Below are 16,496 nucleotides of genomic sequence, written 5' to 3' on the forward strand. Positions count from 1 at the left end.
TGTGTTTTTTCAGTTTAGAATTATGAGTAACAGTTTTGTTATTTTATGTGCAGACCAGTTCAAACAGTTGTAAAGCTTTTTTCCCCCAACAGTCTGCTGCTGGTGTGAATTTTCAAGCTCTCTGTGTGGCCATTACTGGAATCATGGTCAACACATGGAATTAGCTTCACTGAGTCATGAAGTTGTAGCTTTAAAGACCAGTGTATGAGCCATTAAGAAGCACATTATCCCAGTTCAATGATGACAAGATGAAAATTTGACCTTTTGATTAAAAGAGGATCAGCCTCCTTGTTGCTTGTGACCTAGATAGTAATTTATGGATCCTGACTTCATAAACACACTTTGCGTCTCCACTAAAAAGAAATAACTTACGCAAAATGACTACAACTTGGAAGCAAATACAGTTTTTCCTTGGCTGACACAAAACAGAAGGTGTTGCACTAGGGTCAAGGCAGCCTCAGATCTGAGTACAGACTGTGTGAAGAGAACAGCAGCCCTGAAGAGAAGGATCAGGAAGTCTAGATGGACGAAAAGCTGAACATGAGCTAGCAATGTGAATTTGCAACAGCAGCAATATCCTGAGCTGTATCAAAAGAGGGGTGGCCAGCAGGGAAAGGGAGATGACTGTCCCCCTCCACTTTGTTCTTGTGAGACCCCATCTGGAGTACTGCATCCAGGCCTGAGGCCCCCAGTACAGGAAGGATGTGGAGCTGCTGGGGAGAAGGTCCAGAGGAGGATCAAAAAATGGCTATGAAGATGATCTGAAGGTTGGAGCACCTCACCTATGAAGAAAATTTGAGGGAACTGGGCTTATTTAGCTTGGAGAAGGCTCTGGGAGACCTCTCTGTGATCTTCCAGTATTTGAAGGGAGCATACAAGCAGGAAGGAGGCTAACTTCTTACAGCAACTGATCAGCTTTAAACTTGAAGTGAAAAGATTTACATTGGATGTCAGGAACAAACTTTTCATTCAGAGAATGGTGAGGCAACTGGAACAGTTTGTCCAGAGAGGTTGTGGATGCCCTATCTCTGGAGGTTTTCAAGGCCAGGTTGGATGGGATCCTGGGGCAGCCTGATCTACTGAGTGGCAAGCCCTGCCCATGGCAGGGGAGCTGGAACTAGATTATATTTATGGTCCCATCTAACTTAAGCCATTCTAGGATTCTACAGTGAGTGAAAGTATTGATCTCTCCCTCTACTATGCAGATGGAAAAACTTAAATTGAAATATCAGAGATTTTCATCTATTAAGTACAGCTATGGGACTACAACAAGAAGACAAAAGAGGAGCTCTTGGACTTTAAAAGCAGGATTTAAATACACAACATGTAACCAGATCATCTCATGTCTTTCTTTCCTAAACCACTGTAAGATTCCTGGTGAGATGATGGCTGATGACAGAGTTTGATGTCTCAACTGACTCTTCTAAAAGACATGAAAAAGAAAAAAACCTATATCTTAATTATTTTCAAATTGCGTGCACCAGAAAAATCAGAAGCTTCTGAAATGTTTTACACTCTAAAATCTTCTTAATAAGTTCACAAGCAGGCAAGTCTTGATATCTAGGAAGCAACACCATGTGTTCTACGTATGTAAATACGAATTTTAATCTGCATCAGTTTCCCTTTAGAGTATCACAAAATGCTACCTTTATTGATCCCTGTGATCATTATGTGAGCATGACTGCATGGTTGATCTGCTTCACAAACCCAAGTTGCTATCTTTAGTGATGCCCCTAATTTCACGTTCAAAAAATAACAACAATAATAATGCACCACTGTAACCCTTCAGAAGTCTAGAAGTTTTAGATTTACAATTTAGCACGACCTCTGTCAAAGTTCATAAGGTCTCCATCTGTGTGTGAGTAACTGCCAGGCTACAGAAATATGGACCCCCACAGCAGCTCGCTCCTGACTACCTGCTGCTTCCAAAACACAGGCCAGACATTAGCCCCACACTCTCACAGGATCAAACAGAGGCTAACAGGCAGTGCTTATTTCATGCAAAGCTACACACTAAACTCAAGTATATTATATTTATGTTGCAGTGGCTTTCGGGGGGATTTGTTTTTTTTCTTGACCAAGTCTGCTGTCTGCCAAGAACAAAATCACATTTGTTAACTTGACAAGGCATGACATTTCCAACAAACAAACAAAACCCTAAACTGTATCAATTTATTTCCCCCTCCAGAAAACTAAATTTCACTTCAGCATCATTTTTTTACACTATTAAGACTGATGCAGAACTGAAGTTGTAGCTGCATTCTTCTTTTCTCCAAGTCAAAATATTATAAAAAATAATAATCACTGTTTCTTATATCTTTTTTTTTTCTTTCACTCATCTGTGTTCTTCATACCACATTACATCAGCAGAAGCTCAATTTAAGATGTACTTCATGGATTTCGACTTTGATGCACCATTTTCCAGAACACTTTTGTAAAAGAGAGATTATTAATATTTAACTTCTGGAGATGTCATGCAATAAGAAATGTAAATATTTTTAACTCTTGTATAGAACATTTATGTAATCCTGAGGTTCAAACACTTCTGTAGCTCAATTCCTAATGAACACATGAGCATACTAAATAACCACATCTTTCAAGAGGTCTGATTAGCAAACACTGCTTTGAAGAAAATCTCATTAAAAAAATAATAATATTTGGAAGAAATTGCTCTACGTACTGTCTGTCTCTTTTATCATGCCTCTCTTTGTACATTCTCTGGACCAAAACTACCTCAGACTCTTGGTAAACATACCTTTTTTTTATTAACTTACAAACGGCTGCCTAGCTCCTACCCGAGTTCTAAGTAGAGACTAAGAAATTAATTTTACAGAAAACAGAAGTTTCTTAGCAGGTTTATGAACAGGACGACATCTGAGGAAACCTGGAACACTCAAGTCACAAAACCAGAAGCCGTGTTTTCACTGTAAATATTTACTGACACTAAACATATTCAGTGTTGATTAGCCTTTTTACTGTACTAAGCTTCTGTCTTCTTGACATGTGCAAACACAAGTCTGCATTTATCTGTGTAAACTTAATTGGAGTCCTACATGCCTCTGCAGATAAACAGCTGAATATACTTAACTTGCTGATAGCTTCGAATTGTGCTGAGAAAATAAGAAGAGCTTTATCCGCATACCTATGGATTGCAAAAAACAATGTACAGAGAGAAGCACTGGATGTTTACCTTAAAAAACCAGCAAAGCCAAATTGTCACCAATCATTTTAAATGCTGCATGAGTATAAATGGCAGGAAGTTTAGACAGCATCCCTGTCCATTTCTTTAATCAAAAATAACAAGGTATTAACCAAGCTCTGTGCTGTGTTCTAATAAGCTTAAGTTACTTTCCTCTTTAAAACAAGAGCATTATCAGTGAGATGCACAGACTGTGCAAACATTGCACACTTTTCAAGGTTCATGATCACCAGCAATTCCAAAAGTTGCCATAATATTCCTTATACCCTTCAGTATTCAACTGCCTAACTGTGTTTGATTCATTTCAGAACAGGCTACAGGCAGACAAAACCCAAAAGCAAACACAAAAGCTTCTACAGTTTCTTCCATTCCATTTTATGTTTTTTAATCTTTAAGTTTTGATACATGAACATCCACATCAAATTCTTTTATAGGATCATTACACAGCTGACCCTTGGAACCAAACATGTATTTCAAGTAAAATATTAATTCTTCCCAGTAATGATGTCCTGAGGTCACAAAATGCATAGATCAGAATGAAGGGGGGGAAAGAAGAAAAAAGCAGGTAGTATATATGGTAATATCCTACTGTAAAAATCATTAGTTCAAATGGAAGATAAATTTTGTATTTTATAGACTTTTGAGAACCTTAATAAGATTAAGCAGCCCACAATTTACGGTGTTAGTAAGAACGTATGAATGTTTCAATCAGTAGAAAAACTGGAAGGCTTTGTGAATAAGTGAAAGGAAGAGGATGGTCAGCTTGCCATCACCCTCTCACCAGCCACTTTTTCACTCTGAAGAAAAGGAATAGGTCACGAGGACAATATTATCTTTAAAGGGATTAATTAGAAGTAACAGTACTAACTAGAAGTAGCAATACTTGTCTCCTCAATTAGGCACAGTTTTTCCTGTAGCTTTTCACTTCCACAGACAATCTCACAAAAGAAAAAAGGAATAAAGCTCAGTAGTCAATGAACTTTACTAAACTACAAGCCATAAAGCTTTGCAACAGGTTTAAGAGAAATAGGACAGGAGAACTAGGAGAAAAATCTTCCTTCGCACCAGAATCTGTATTGTAAAATGATGTGACTAATGGTCACTTCCAGCATTTTGGAACTGCCATCTGCTAGTTGCTTCCCCAGTTTCAGTTTCCACAGCGACACCCACTTGGGAGCCAAATGATCTCTGCTGCAAAGGGTCAGGGAACCCAGCAAGGATTGCGGAGCTCCCAAATCTCATTACTGCTGCTACCCAAAGGGGAAAATACACAGCTCCATTGCAGAATCCTTTGCAGCACTTTTGTAGAGCACAGACAGCAGAATGAGACCTCTTCTTATTTGAGAATAAGCACTCTGCAGGAAAACCGCTTTACATACAGAGATTTTTTTCACAATACCAGTGAGCTCTCTAGCACACCTGAGTAAATTAGAATACAAAATACTATTTGATTTACATCGCTGCCATCAAGAAACACCTTTTAACTTAATATATAAAAGGTATTCAGTAATTCTTGATAAACAGTTGTTTGGATTTAAAGTTTTATTGTGAAAAACCTCTGTACCGGAAAATTATTTTCTTTGAATTACATGATAAAATAGTCAAGTGTCTCAATTTGTTTTCTCCAGAAGGTCTTCACTAAGTAACACCAGCAGACTTTGTTTGTTTTTTCCTCCCAATTAGTATGTTTACAGCTGGAAAAAAATCACACTGTTTCTGCTGTCACTGTCCTCTCAGGTCTCAGTTCATATCACAGACTTCAATTCCATATTCCCATTTCCCTCAAACACTCACCACAGTTATTTATCACTTTCCAGTTTTAAGTACTTGCTCTTTTAGTCTATGCTGGAAGAAGCCCATGGTTTGTGCCTTCCTTATTTCTGCTCCTCCATATCACATTTGCTTCTTATTCTTTTTCCTCTTCTTTTTCTCAAGTAGTCAACTACATTCCTCTCTCCCCTCAGCAAACAAGACCTCAACAGATAAAATCCAACTTTTCACAAAGACTATTAAATTGATTTTACTGTTTCACACTTGGATCATTGGGGAATATATAAAAAAAATACAGGTTGCATACAGGATTTAAGCATCATTTGGCTCAATCAAATCTCTAGCAAGCTAATAAGTTCTACTTTCAGAAATCTTTGTTGAGATGTCCAATTTAAATCAGATCTCAGTGGAAGACTAAGTTCATATCAGAATAATTTAGATGTTAATGGACCTCAGGAGATCATTTAATCCAATGCACTCCTCAAATGAAATTATACTTCATCTGATCCCATAAATAACAATATAGATATTACAAAGGAACATGTTGATCGCTTCCCTATGACGACATTGAATATACCTCAAGTTAGGTACATTGGTAACATCTGCTGATGAACAGATTTGTTCCCTGCAAGTAGAATGGAGCAACAACCAATGGGATAATTCTTGAATATCCTAAAGTCACAGCAGTGGAAGTTGAATGTGTGTTCATACAGACAGTACACAAGGAGTACTGTGAAGTGCAAGGACTTTGCTATGAGCATGCCTCCAGGTACCCTGGATGAGTCACCTCCAGGAGAGTCACTGTGCTGCTTCAGTCCCTGGATTCTCTACTGAGACCACCATGAATGACATTATATGTTGGCATTTGTTCCAAGAGGACATTTGTCTTCTAAGAACTCAATAAAGACCACTGATTTCACACAGGTCAGCAAGCAACCATCAAAATATTAGTGACTAAAAATCCTTACCAACTTTTGCCTGCCTTGAACCAGTGACACAGAAGTGATGGGAAAGACTCCATCTTCCATTAGCAATCCCTAAGCTATCCATTAGATGGTCCTCGACCCGCTACCCAGTCACCCCATCCCATTGCCACCATAGGTGAGCAAGCAAGCATTTTTGTTTACAGAGATGCTACAATTCTTGGGAGTCCAAATATGAAGCACACTATTCAGAAAAAACTACGTAGATCTTTGAATAGTTGCATATGGGCTCAATATTCAAATATAAAACCAACTAAAAACCACATTAAAAATATCTGTATACTTAATTACTAATAGCAACTACTCATACAGCCTTCATGAGAGACATGTTCCCAAAAGAGCAACACAGTGTAATATTATGTTACGTAACAATTTAAAGCAAAAAATAAGGTCACTAAAAATGGTTTAAATTATTTATACAGGGTTTCTTTGTCAATGTAAATAGAGAGCATTGTTTCTTCTTCATCACTTGTTAAGCTTACTTGAACTTAATAGAGACAAATCTGAACAACTGAAATTCTGTATTTGTCTGTCTGATCTGCAATGTTGTAAACTACACTGACAAGTATATAAGTATTAATCACACTAGAGATGAGATACTGTAATATCTATGTGTGCTGCTAATAAATAAACCCTGACAAGAAATTGTCTGCTGTGTAAAACTACATAAAAATCTTGTTGGTTTTCAAAGGGAAATCATTGCTCATCATAATTATAAATGTGTTCTGAAAGTTCATGAACTTTTGAAACTTATGGCAAATTAAAATTTATCCTTTGTAACACAATAAAAATGCAGTCCTGCCTGTAGTTAATTTATTACCTCTTCCAGTGTTTTTTAATACACGAGGAAATTTTTTGCTGGTATTAATACTAGTGAGAGATCAGTTATCAGCATTTAAATGCATACATGTATATTAATAAGGTACTAAAAAGAATCAAGACTGCAAATAGTTTTCAGATGCAAGGCAACATACCCTTTCTAGATATTTATGTATCTATCTGTAGAACTAACCAAACACATCTGTGTACAATAACCAAGAACAAACCATTAGGTTCCATTTCATTTTATAATACACAATGAAAGACCGCACTCCACATGCAATTCCAATGTCATTAAATACAATTCATCTAGGGTCATTTGCTACTGATACAACAGAGCTTGAGTCAAAAACCTGTTTCAATTAAAAACAAAAACAAAACAAAAAACAACAACAACAACAACAAAACACGCTATTCTAGCTGAATTCTCTCATATAAATATACTATCTGCAGATACAGTATAAATATACATCAGCAGATCGTACTGTAGTTGAATAAAGGCTCAAGTTCCACCAGCATCAATCTATTTTAGAGTCTAATCCTACCACCTATCTAGCTACACTGTGGTATAGAGATGCTCATTTTCCCCTGAACAGATAAATCTCTTGAGTCTGACATGGCATCTGTAGTATTCGTCAGAAAGCATCAAAGCCAACCAAGTTTTAAAGAAACACTAACATGCTGGTCTGCTACACCAGCTAGGCTCTTCTGCTCCTCCTCCAGATGTTTAGGGATAGATTTAAGGGTGTTGCAATTCATTCACCTATCATGGAACAACACGTACTGCAATAAAAAAAAAAAAAATTAAAAAAAAAAGCAACAAAACCAGCAAAACCCTAGCAGTCATCTTCCCTTCTATCCTGGTTCTTCTAACTATACTGACTAGTAATGAAAAAAAAACCCTCCTTCAGACATGACAGCTAAGAGGAAAAGTGAAGATTTTTATTACGTTACAGTTCCCTTCTCTACTTATCCCCACAATAGGAAAGAATAAAAATACTAATTTTTCTCTCTATTTTGAGTTTTCCTGCTTCACTTTTTTTTTTTTTTCCATAAGACAGAGAGGAAGATGTGAAGATTCCTCCCACACAAACCCCAACTTCCCTTTTTTAAACTTCAAACGATCTAAAGTGGTCATGGTTGATTCACTCCTGCTGTTTGGGAAAGCTGAAAGAGCATCTACTGCTTCTAGGCAGTCAGTGAGCAAGAGATGAAACACATTTTACTTATCAGTCTACATCTCTATTTACCCAAACATAAACAACTACATTGAAAATAAGAAATATATATATATATATATATATATCCAGTCAAATACTGAACTGTATTTTTACTGTAGTCTGTGTATTAAACTGCTATAAAGCAGCAACTACTTTTACTTTCCTGCAGCACGGTGGCCATTTTTTTCCCCTCACCATGTAATACATAAATTACGTGCCACCATCTTGTGAAATCTCTTGGAGGAAATAATTCAAATATTTACCTCTAAACATTAATCTCATAAAGCAAAAACAATGGAGAAAAAAATGAAACCTTTAGAGCGCTGATCTATCTTCTCAGCTTAATTAACACAAGCTTTTCCTGTTTTCATTTGCACTTACGAAGTGGGAATTTTACTCAATTTGCTAATTACTACATTTTCAAGCTGTTTTATTGAAATAGATCACACTAGGAACCCAAATTTCTGTAGTTACCTCGAATTACGTAATTGTCCAAAGCCTCCTCCATTCTTCTCAATGCCTCAGCTCTATTAGAGCCATACGTAATCAGCTAAAAAAAACAAAAGGCACTTAAGTTAACTAAAAATAGCACGTCTGCCTCCAGGATCTACAAAGCATCTAAAATGAACACAGTCTGTAAAACTGCTGCAATCTCAAACACACTTCTAGCATGTTACAGGATCTATGTTTCAGAGGCTCTCTAAAACACCAAGAGAAAACTAAGATCTTTATCCATTTGATGAAAGAAGGCCAATCGCTTTCAGTTCAAACAAATCTGGGTGTGTGAATCAATTCTCTGTTTTTCAGATGCATTGAAAATTAGAGCAGAAATTGAGGTGAGTGAACAGCCCAACCAAGTTTTACGACTTATTCGACAATTAAACTCTGACTAGATAGTTTATAGTTTAACTTTACCAACAATTACTGATGAATATGAACTAATACCAAGAGACACTTCCAGCCATTTATTATACTGCTTCTTTTCGGAAGCCAGAACTATTGAAATAACGGTTCAAATTGGGATACATTAAAAGAATACACTGATTTCTGCTTGAAATCCTTTTAATAACCAGAAATTGCAATGCAAACAATTATTACATCAATATATAAACAAAATTTTGTTTACAAGTAACGTGAATCTCCCTCTATTACACATTTTCCTTCATTCCTTTCGTATTTCTTCATGGTACATCACACCCAGCATCCTTAAAATACTGATATACCAATCCTTTAGGATATTCTTCATCATTAATCTGTGTGTAAAATTAGCATTTCATACCTTAAGGATATTAAAAAACAATCAACTCACTTTTGAGATCATAGGATCATAGTAAATGCTGATATCACTTCCTTGTTCTATGCCACTGTCAACACGTACCTTCAGAAAACAAAAAGCAAAAATAATTTTGTATTGAAAAATAAATAAATAAATAAATAAACCACTTCAATATGCAATAAATATATCTGACAGGCTTAAAACATAACATTCATAGAATGAAAGAATCATAGAATTGCTCAGGTTGGAAAAGACCTTCAAGATCATTGAGTCCAAATGCAACCTATCCACACTACCCTAACTCTTTAATCTGGGGAAGAGGAAGCTGAGGGGAGACCTTATTGCTCTCTTCCAACATTCACAAAGCTCATCATGTACATTTTTCCCTTGAAGAACTAGGATAATAATTTGTTTTCAGAGAAGGTGAAGAAAGGGAAAGGTGCCTTTTTCTCCACCAGGAAAAATACCTATAAATTATTCTCTCCTTTAAAAGAAACACAAATGTAATCTGCAGCTGAGAGTCAAAATTCCCTTTTGTTCTCCTTAGAAAGCACGGTAAACACATGAAATTTGGTTTAAAGATTTATGTTCTGTAACACACTTTAAATTTCAACTCACGACATGTCCAATTCTGATTTAATCGCTGTAATAAGATAGTTGTAATTATTCTTCTGACTGACACCTGGAATGAAGGATGCCCCTTAAAATCACACCCTTTCTGCATCTATACGTAATCACATTCCACACGTTTCACGACAGCCCTTCTGAAGGTTCCAGTGGGAATACAACTCAGGAGCATTCAGCAGGAACTTTGGAGCTCTGCTTATCAGCTCTATAGGAATACCGATCCTGTGGTTTTCATGTCTGTAACACTTTCCTTTTCTGCCTCGCCCTCTTGACTGTAAACCATTGTGTTTTCTGTTGCTGCTGTTCCCCCGAGGCGTTAATGTTTACACAGCTTTTTCCATGGCTTTGCTTTGTAAGGACACAGCCCCAATTAAATCTCTGATTCTGCAATATTCACGGAAAAAAAATAACACAAGTTCAAAAATCCCTTTTGAAGAGGCCGATTGCTGTTAACCAGCCAACATGTTAGTCAGTATAATGGTGATTCTTGTTTTCATCTCTCAGTTTGATTTCATCACCGTAGCAATGAGGTTAGCCATATAAAACTGTTTAAATGAGCAATTTCTAGGGAAGAAATATTTATTAAATTGCTGCTTTTGAGCACTGGAATCTGAAATATTTTTAAAATACTAATCAAAATAACTCAAGAGCAATAAATGCATTCTGGGGATCACAAGGATGGAGGACTCTAATCAAAGCTGTCGAAACAGCAGGGCTCTGATATACTGTATTGTAAAGAGGATGGGGAAGAGGGTCCTGGAATCTCACTTAAATCTTCACCTGTGGGAAAGAACCTTTGCAATAAACAGCAGCTCCACCGTCTGCAGCAAGGCAGAAAAAGGTCAACGCAACGGCTGTTAGGCCTTTAATATTTTAATTTAGGCAATTATCAAGGGACCACATGTAGAACCTTTTGTCTACAAAATCCACATGAGGGCATGATGATGACTTTATTATCCAAATGACATAAAAGATACCCTAGCAGGTGTACCCGTCTTTTTCAGTAAAAATACACTGATTGGATTTTATGAGGTTTCATTAAAGAAGCATATTTATGAATTTGTATCTTTTTATATTTATGTTCAGATTTACATATTCATCTCGTATTTACGTTTCTGTAGCATATTTATTTATATGTAAAGGCAGTAGCACTTCCATAGCATTTGTATTGCATCTTACCTGAATGTGTTTCATTTACATTTAACTAGGCCCCTCACTACCCATATCAGGTATTTAACATTACCTACTGACAAGAAGTAGCTCAGACACATCACTGTTACAGAAAAAAAATAATCAGCTTAATTCTCAACTCTCTTTGTAGCTGCTACACCATCCACCCTCACAGGATGCTTGCTTATATGTAAAACTCAATGCACACATTCAAACAAAAAAGAATTCAACTACTCAATATCTGATCTAGTAGAAATCCATCCCTTACGTAACTTTTCTGAATGCATGATGATTATATATAAGACATGAACCTATGGCATACAAAACACACTCCACACATAAATGAATTATAATGTGTCTTTTGTCTCTGAAGCAACACACGTTGATGGTGCTTTACATATACACATACCTGCACATAAGTACTTATGTATATATATATATCGTATCATATATATACAAACATCATATTCTGACAAAGAGAAAAAGAAACAATGAAATTAGCGTAATTCCCACTCATAGTAAAGCAGGTTAGACAAGTCTTGAAATCAACATAAAGCTTCTGATAGTACTGACTACAAGGCTCCACCTGCCCTATGTGTCTGTACACATACAACATACGTACCGCTAAACAACCTACATTTTTTATTAAGCACAATATTCTGAAAAGGGAAAAATTACAGAGGGAATTTGAAATTCTTCAAAAAATACTGTAGAATTTCAAGAAATATGGACTCTTCTTCTGTAGGAGTTTCATATGCATACAATAAACTCAAGGTGACTAAAAACAATGACAGCAAAAGAGAAATACATTTCCCATCTTCAGCTCTCCCTGCAGTGGTTAAATTTGCAGAGCCCAGTAAATGAAGATGATTTTATTAACTATACGGTGTGACAGAACTCAATGAATATTGGATGAAAAAGAAACCACGATTCAACAGATATTTACTACAGCATCCCTAAGTAGATAGATAATAGCAATACTTTTTAGACCTTAGCACACTTCCTTTTTTTATTCAGCATTTAAAATACCAAAGAAAGGCTACAGTTCAAAATCTTCTCATACTCCACAGCTCATTGGTATTACAACCCCAAACACTTCTGTTGCTGTTGCACTATCATTATGTGTTGTTATGCTATGACAACAGCAAACTGAAAGAAAAAAAAAAACCTTTAAGTGGGGGGAAAGCCCAATCTACATGTCAGTCCTGCAATGAACTATTAGCGCATCAAATTCCACTCACTTACAGGTATAGATTTCTAGAATCTTCCTGTTCTTAACTATGTGAGTCTAACAGTTTTTGTCTTTCCGCTGATAGTGATAAAAGAATGGATTGCTGGTCATACTGGCAAAGAGCAATGCTTGAGCTCTTCAGGTACGGCAGCACTTTTTCCATGTTGGCTAAGAGCATTAAATACATATGCTCACAATTGTAACTATATGAGGCTTTGTGGTTACCTATCTTAAGATTCATTATCAGTGATGAAATACTGATGTTCCCTCGTACAACGCTGTATGAAAATAACAGAATATAAGAGACAAAAAGAATCAGTATTGTATTATCTACAGATAAGAAAAAGCCTCACATATCCATGCATGGCAGCTCCTCCAACTTGAGAAACTGGCAAATATGGCACACAGCCCATCACAGCTAACTTTAGAAACAGAAGAAATGAACTGAAAATGCATTTGGCAACATACAACTCTTAAGCTGGACTTCTCGTAACACATTGCAAGTCTGAGCTGATTTCTAAATCCAACCTTTGACAATTCCAAAATCTGAAGTGCAGAAAACAAACACTGTGGCACAATGGGCTTGTAAAGAACTTTTTTGGTAGTATTTGTTTTGTTCTTCACGGCATGACATTCTCAGGAGAGAAATTAGTTCAACAGTGGCAGGAAACATGTATTAAGATACCAAACCATGAGTGTCTAAATAAAAATAGCTCTTCTATTTTTAATAATATAGAAGTAGTGAATGGAAAGAACAGCCCAGACGCTCCATATAGGCTCCTCAAACCACTGCTCTGAAGCCTCCAGTGTAATTAAAATTTCTTTCTTCAGTACCATGACGGACCACGTGAAGTGATCAGGCATCTCCCACCCTTCATTTTCAATTCACCTCTCCCCCTAAGCACAACTCCCAGCCCACCCTGTCTACCTGACAAGTGACAGCCCAATCTGATTAAATGCTTGCAAGGGAGGGGACTTGTGGGCCTCCATGACAGGCCAAAAGTGATCACCATGGAGATACATAATTACAGCTGTCAACGCATCTACTGTCCTGCTGGCATCAATTTGATTGCTCCCAGCAATAATGATAGACAAAGCTTAGTGTGCACTCTCCTGCACCCAATCACTTTATCTATTCTGTGGTCCATTTAGCTGACATGCAACATTCGCACAAGCAAATAACAGCAGTAAGCAGAACATTTAAGGCATTTTAATTGTTTTTTCTTTGTATGGATGGCTCACAAGCGCAAATGTTATTACATAAAACTCCTGCTGCAGCATTAATTGAAGAAAGATTTGGTGGGACAAAGACCGTAGGGGGTATAGTTTGTCTATTATCACTTGTACTTTCAACAGGTCTCACGTTTGGAAAATTGCAAATTGCAAAAACTTGCAAGGGCAAAATGTTTGACATCCTGTTAGCTATTACAACATGGTGAAAACTTCTAACAACTGCTGAAGTATTCATTATAAATTCTTATTAAATACACTCTGTTTCATTTAAAAAAAAGAAGTTTAGATACATCCAATGATACCTTTTCCCTTCATCTCCTCTTTAAGATCACATAATGCCTTTTAGATCTTCACAATTTTTTTCTGCTTCCAGGCTTTGAACACAGCATGAAGCCTTAAAGACCAGGAAGGGTCAGGTCCCCTCAGAAAGTACATGGGCAAAAACAATTTAAGAAGCGAAATAAATCATATATCCAATAACATCTCCACATTTAAGATTTCTCCTGTAATCTTCCACTATTTTCCGTGAAAGCAATGAGACTGAATAATCGTATTCACAGATGGTACAGCCTTGCAATTCCACTGATAGTGTCATATATATGTACTTACTACTCAGAGTCCCTCGATTTTACAGAAAGGCAGTGCCCTTGTTCTTTTCAAGTATCAGAAAACACAGTTTATTAGACAGCTACTCTGGATATTTAGACACCATTGTGAAAAGTGTAATAATCTGTATATAACAAACTGAAGCAAATTTGCTCTTCAAAGTCTACAATGCTAAGCAGAAAGCACTGACAGTTTCTCACTGATGTCTTCAGTTATTGGTAGTCAAAGAGTTGGCTCCGCATTTGACTCAAAATTGAACTGTCTCGCTATTTTAACCTAATCTGCATTTGAAAAACTTAAGTTTGAAGTTATAGAACATAATAAAATATTTCAGCGTACATCAGTTTTCTGTTACACCCAATCTGAGTACATCTGAAAACCAGCTTGGAACCATACACTTTCAAACTCATTTTTAAGTAGCACAAGTAAGTATTGTCATGACCCTTCCCCCGCCCCAAATGCTAAAAACAGATCCTAATTTACCAAGATACTGAGTACTTATATCCCTTGTCTATAAAAACAAGATCCTTAACAGTCAGTACCTATGAAAATCAAAACCCAGATACTTACACTTGGCACATGCAATGGCTCCTGGTACTGAGATAGTTTACCAATGGATGGCAAGCCAAAAGATTTGTAGGGGTCCTGAAATAAAATTCAACATGAGAATGCATTAAGCTTTTACAGATGTGGAGAAAATAATATTAAATAGCTTGAAGTCTAACAGAACCCACTGTTGGAATAGCTTTGTTTTCCTCCCCAGAATTACTTGCGTTGAACTATACTTCTTCAAACTATCGATGACACCAAATAAAGAAGTGAAAGCATATAAGTTCTCTCACGCTGCAATCAAAAAAGTGCTCTGTACATGGCTCCAATGCACCACCAAAACTTTCAAAAACCACATCTTTGCTCACTGCATTGTGCTTTGGAGGAAGGATAAGAAAGTATGCAGAGAATGAGCAGTGTTGAGAAAAAAGCTTAAGGAAAAAATTCCAAAGATAAAAAAGAGCAGTCAGGAATTCAACTATCATTAGAAATCAAATCAACCTTCACACTTGTGGAAACCACCTACACAATGCAACACTAATATAAATTTAGTAAGATAGCAACTAAGTGCATGGACTGTAAGAACAACCAATCTCATGACAAAGTATTAAGATCTGTTATTTAAACTCCCTCATAATTGTAAATACACTGAACAAAAAGAAAGCCCAAGCATCAGTTACTCCAGGGTGAAGTCTATTCATACTCAAAGAGCTTCCATACCAATGACATGACAAATGCTGATCCTTTATCAAAACAGTTCGCATAATTTTCAACCAATAGAGCAAGATGAAGATTAAGGGTACGTCATGAAGAGAAAGAAAAATAATAATAATAATTAAAAAGCCCAGGGCCATAAATCAGCAATAGTTACATGAGGCTGAATTATATTTGATAAGTACAGTTCTCTAATACGTTCTTGAAACAAAATGAAAGAAGCTGAGTACCTGTTTTTAAATGAGCTTAACTTAATTTGGATACCACAAAGAATTGTCCTAAACATGCTTGAAAATGTATTTTATATTTTAGAAAGCTTTTTTAAGTTGAGAGAGACAGTTTTTCCTATGAAGAACTGTGATTTCAGCAGACATGACTTGCTTCTTCAACGACCCATAAAATGTTTTGGAACAACAACAGAAATTCCTTAAACTAGTGAATTACTTCAATGATTGTTCTAGTTTGAAGTATATCAGAAATTGGGAAATACAAGTTGACTGTACCAAATAATACAAATTCTGCATTATTAACTGTGAACAGAATATATTAAAAAAACAAACCTCAGCTACCATTTACCATTTCTTACTTTTATTTTTGGGGAAAAAAAGAGAAAAGAAAAAAAAAAAAGGTATGTAAAAATACACACTGCATTTTGAATTAAGAAATAAAAACTCTACAAACGCTCATTAACCACTTGTGTTGCATACTCTAAATCACAGCTTTTGTACAACAATCCTTGACTTCACCTTGGTCTCTAATCCCCACCTGGTTATTACTACTCTGCAATTCTACCACCTACCCTCCTCCCCATTACCACTCATTTACCTCAGCATAAACTCGACATTCAACCGCCCAGCCGTTGATGGGAATATCAGCTTGTTTGTGCCTCAGAGGGTAACCCTTAGCAACACGGATCATTTCTTGGACCAAGTCCAGGCCGGTAATGCATTCTGTGACGGGATGTTCAACCTGCAAGGTCAAGAACTGTCAGTCAGTAGGTAACAAAAACAACCAAAGAAATCTCTCTCCACAAGCAAACACATAAGCAAGAAACTGGACCGGGCAAGGAACACATTCCCATCTTGGTCTTTCCACCTCC

The 16,496-nt window shown here is 36.6% G+C and overlaps 1 protein-coding gene across 3 annotated transcripts in view; it reads right to left on the minus strand.

The window, feature by feature from the left end:
* The window catches only part of PCCA (propionyl-CoA carboxylase subunit alpha), a 251,751-nt gene that overhangs the window by 126,761 nt on the left and 108,494 nt on the right, over positions 1 to 16,496 (minus strand). For 2 of the 3 annotated variants that reach the window (XR_014941909.1, XM_015851501.2), the window contains exons 13-16: positions 16,223 to 16,366; positions 14,705 to 14,779; positions 9,301 to 9,369; positions 8,466 to 8,541 (exon numbers count right to left, since the gene is read on the minus strand). Coding sequence is in view for 1 of the 3 variants with exons in the window: in XM_015851501.2 (XP_015706987.1) it covers positions 8,466 to 8,541; positions 9,301 to 9,369; positions 14,705 to 14,779; positions 16,223 to 16,366 (364 nt within the window). In the remaining 2 variants the exon portion in view is untranslated. Of the gene's footprint in view, positions 1 to 8,465; positions 8,542 to 9,300; positions 9,370 to 13,830; positions 14,780 to 16,222; positions 16,367 to 16,496 lie in introns of all 3 variants that reach the window. The other variant, XR_014941910.1, reaches the window with a different exon arrangement.

The sequence above is a fragment of the Coturnix japonica genome, chromosome 1, assembly GCF_054131305.1.
Source record: "Coturnix japonica strain WE chromosome 1, WE-NBRP24, whole genome shotgun sequence".
NCBI lineage: Eukaryota > Metazoa > Chordata > Aves > Galliformes > Phasianidae > Coturnix > Coturnix japonica.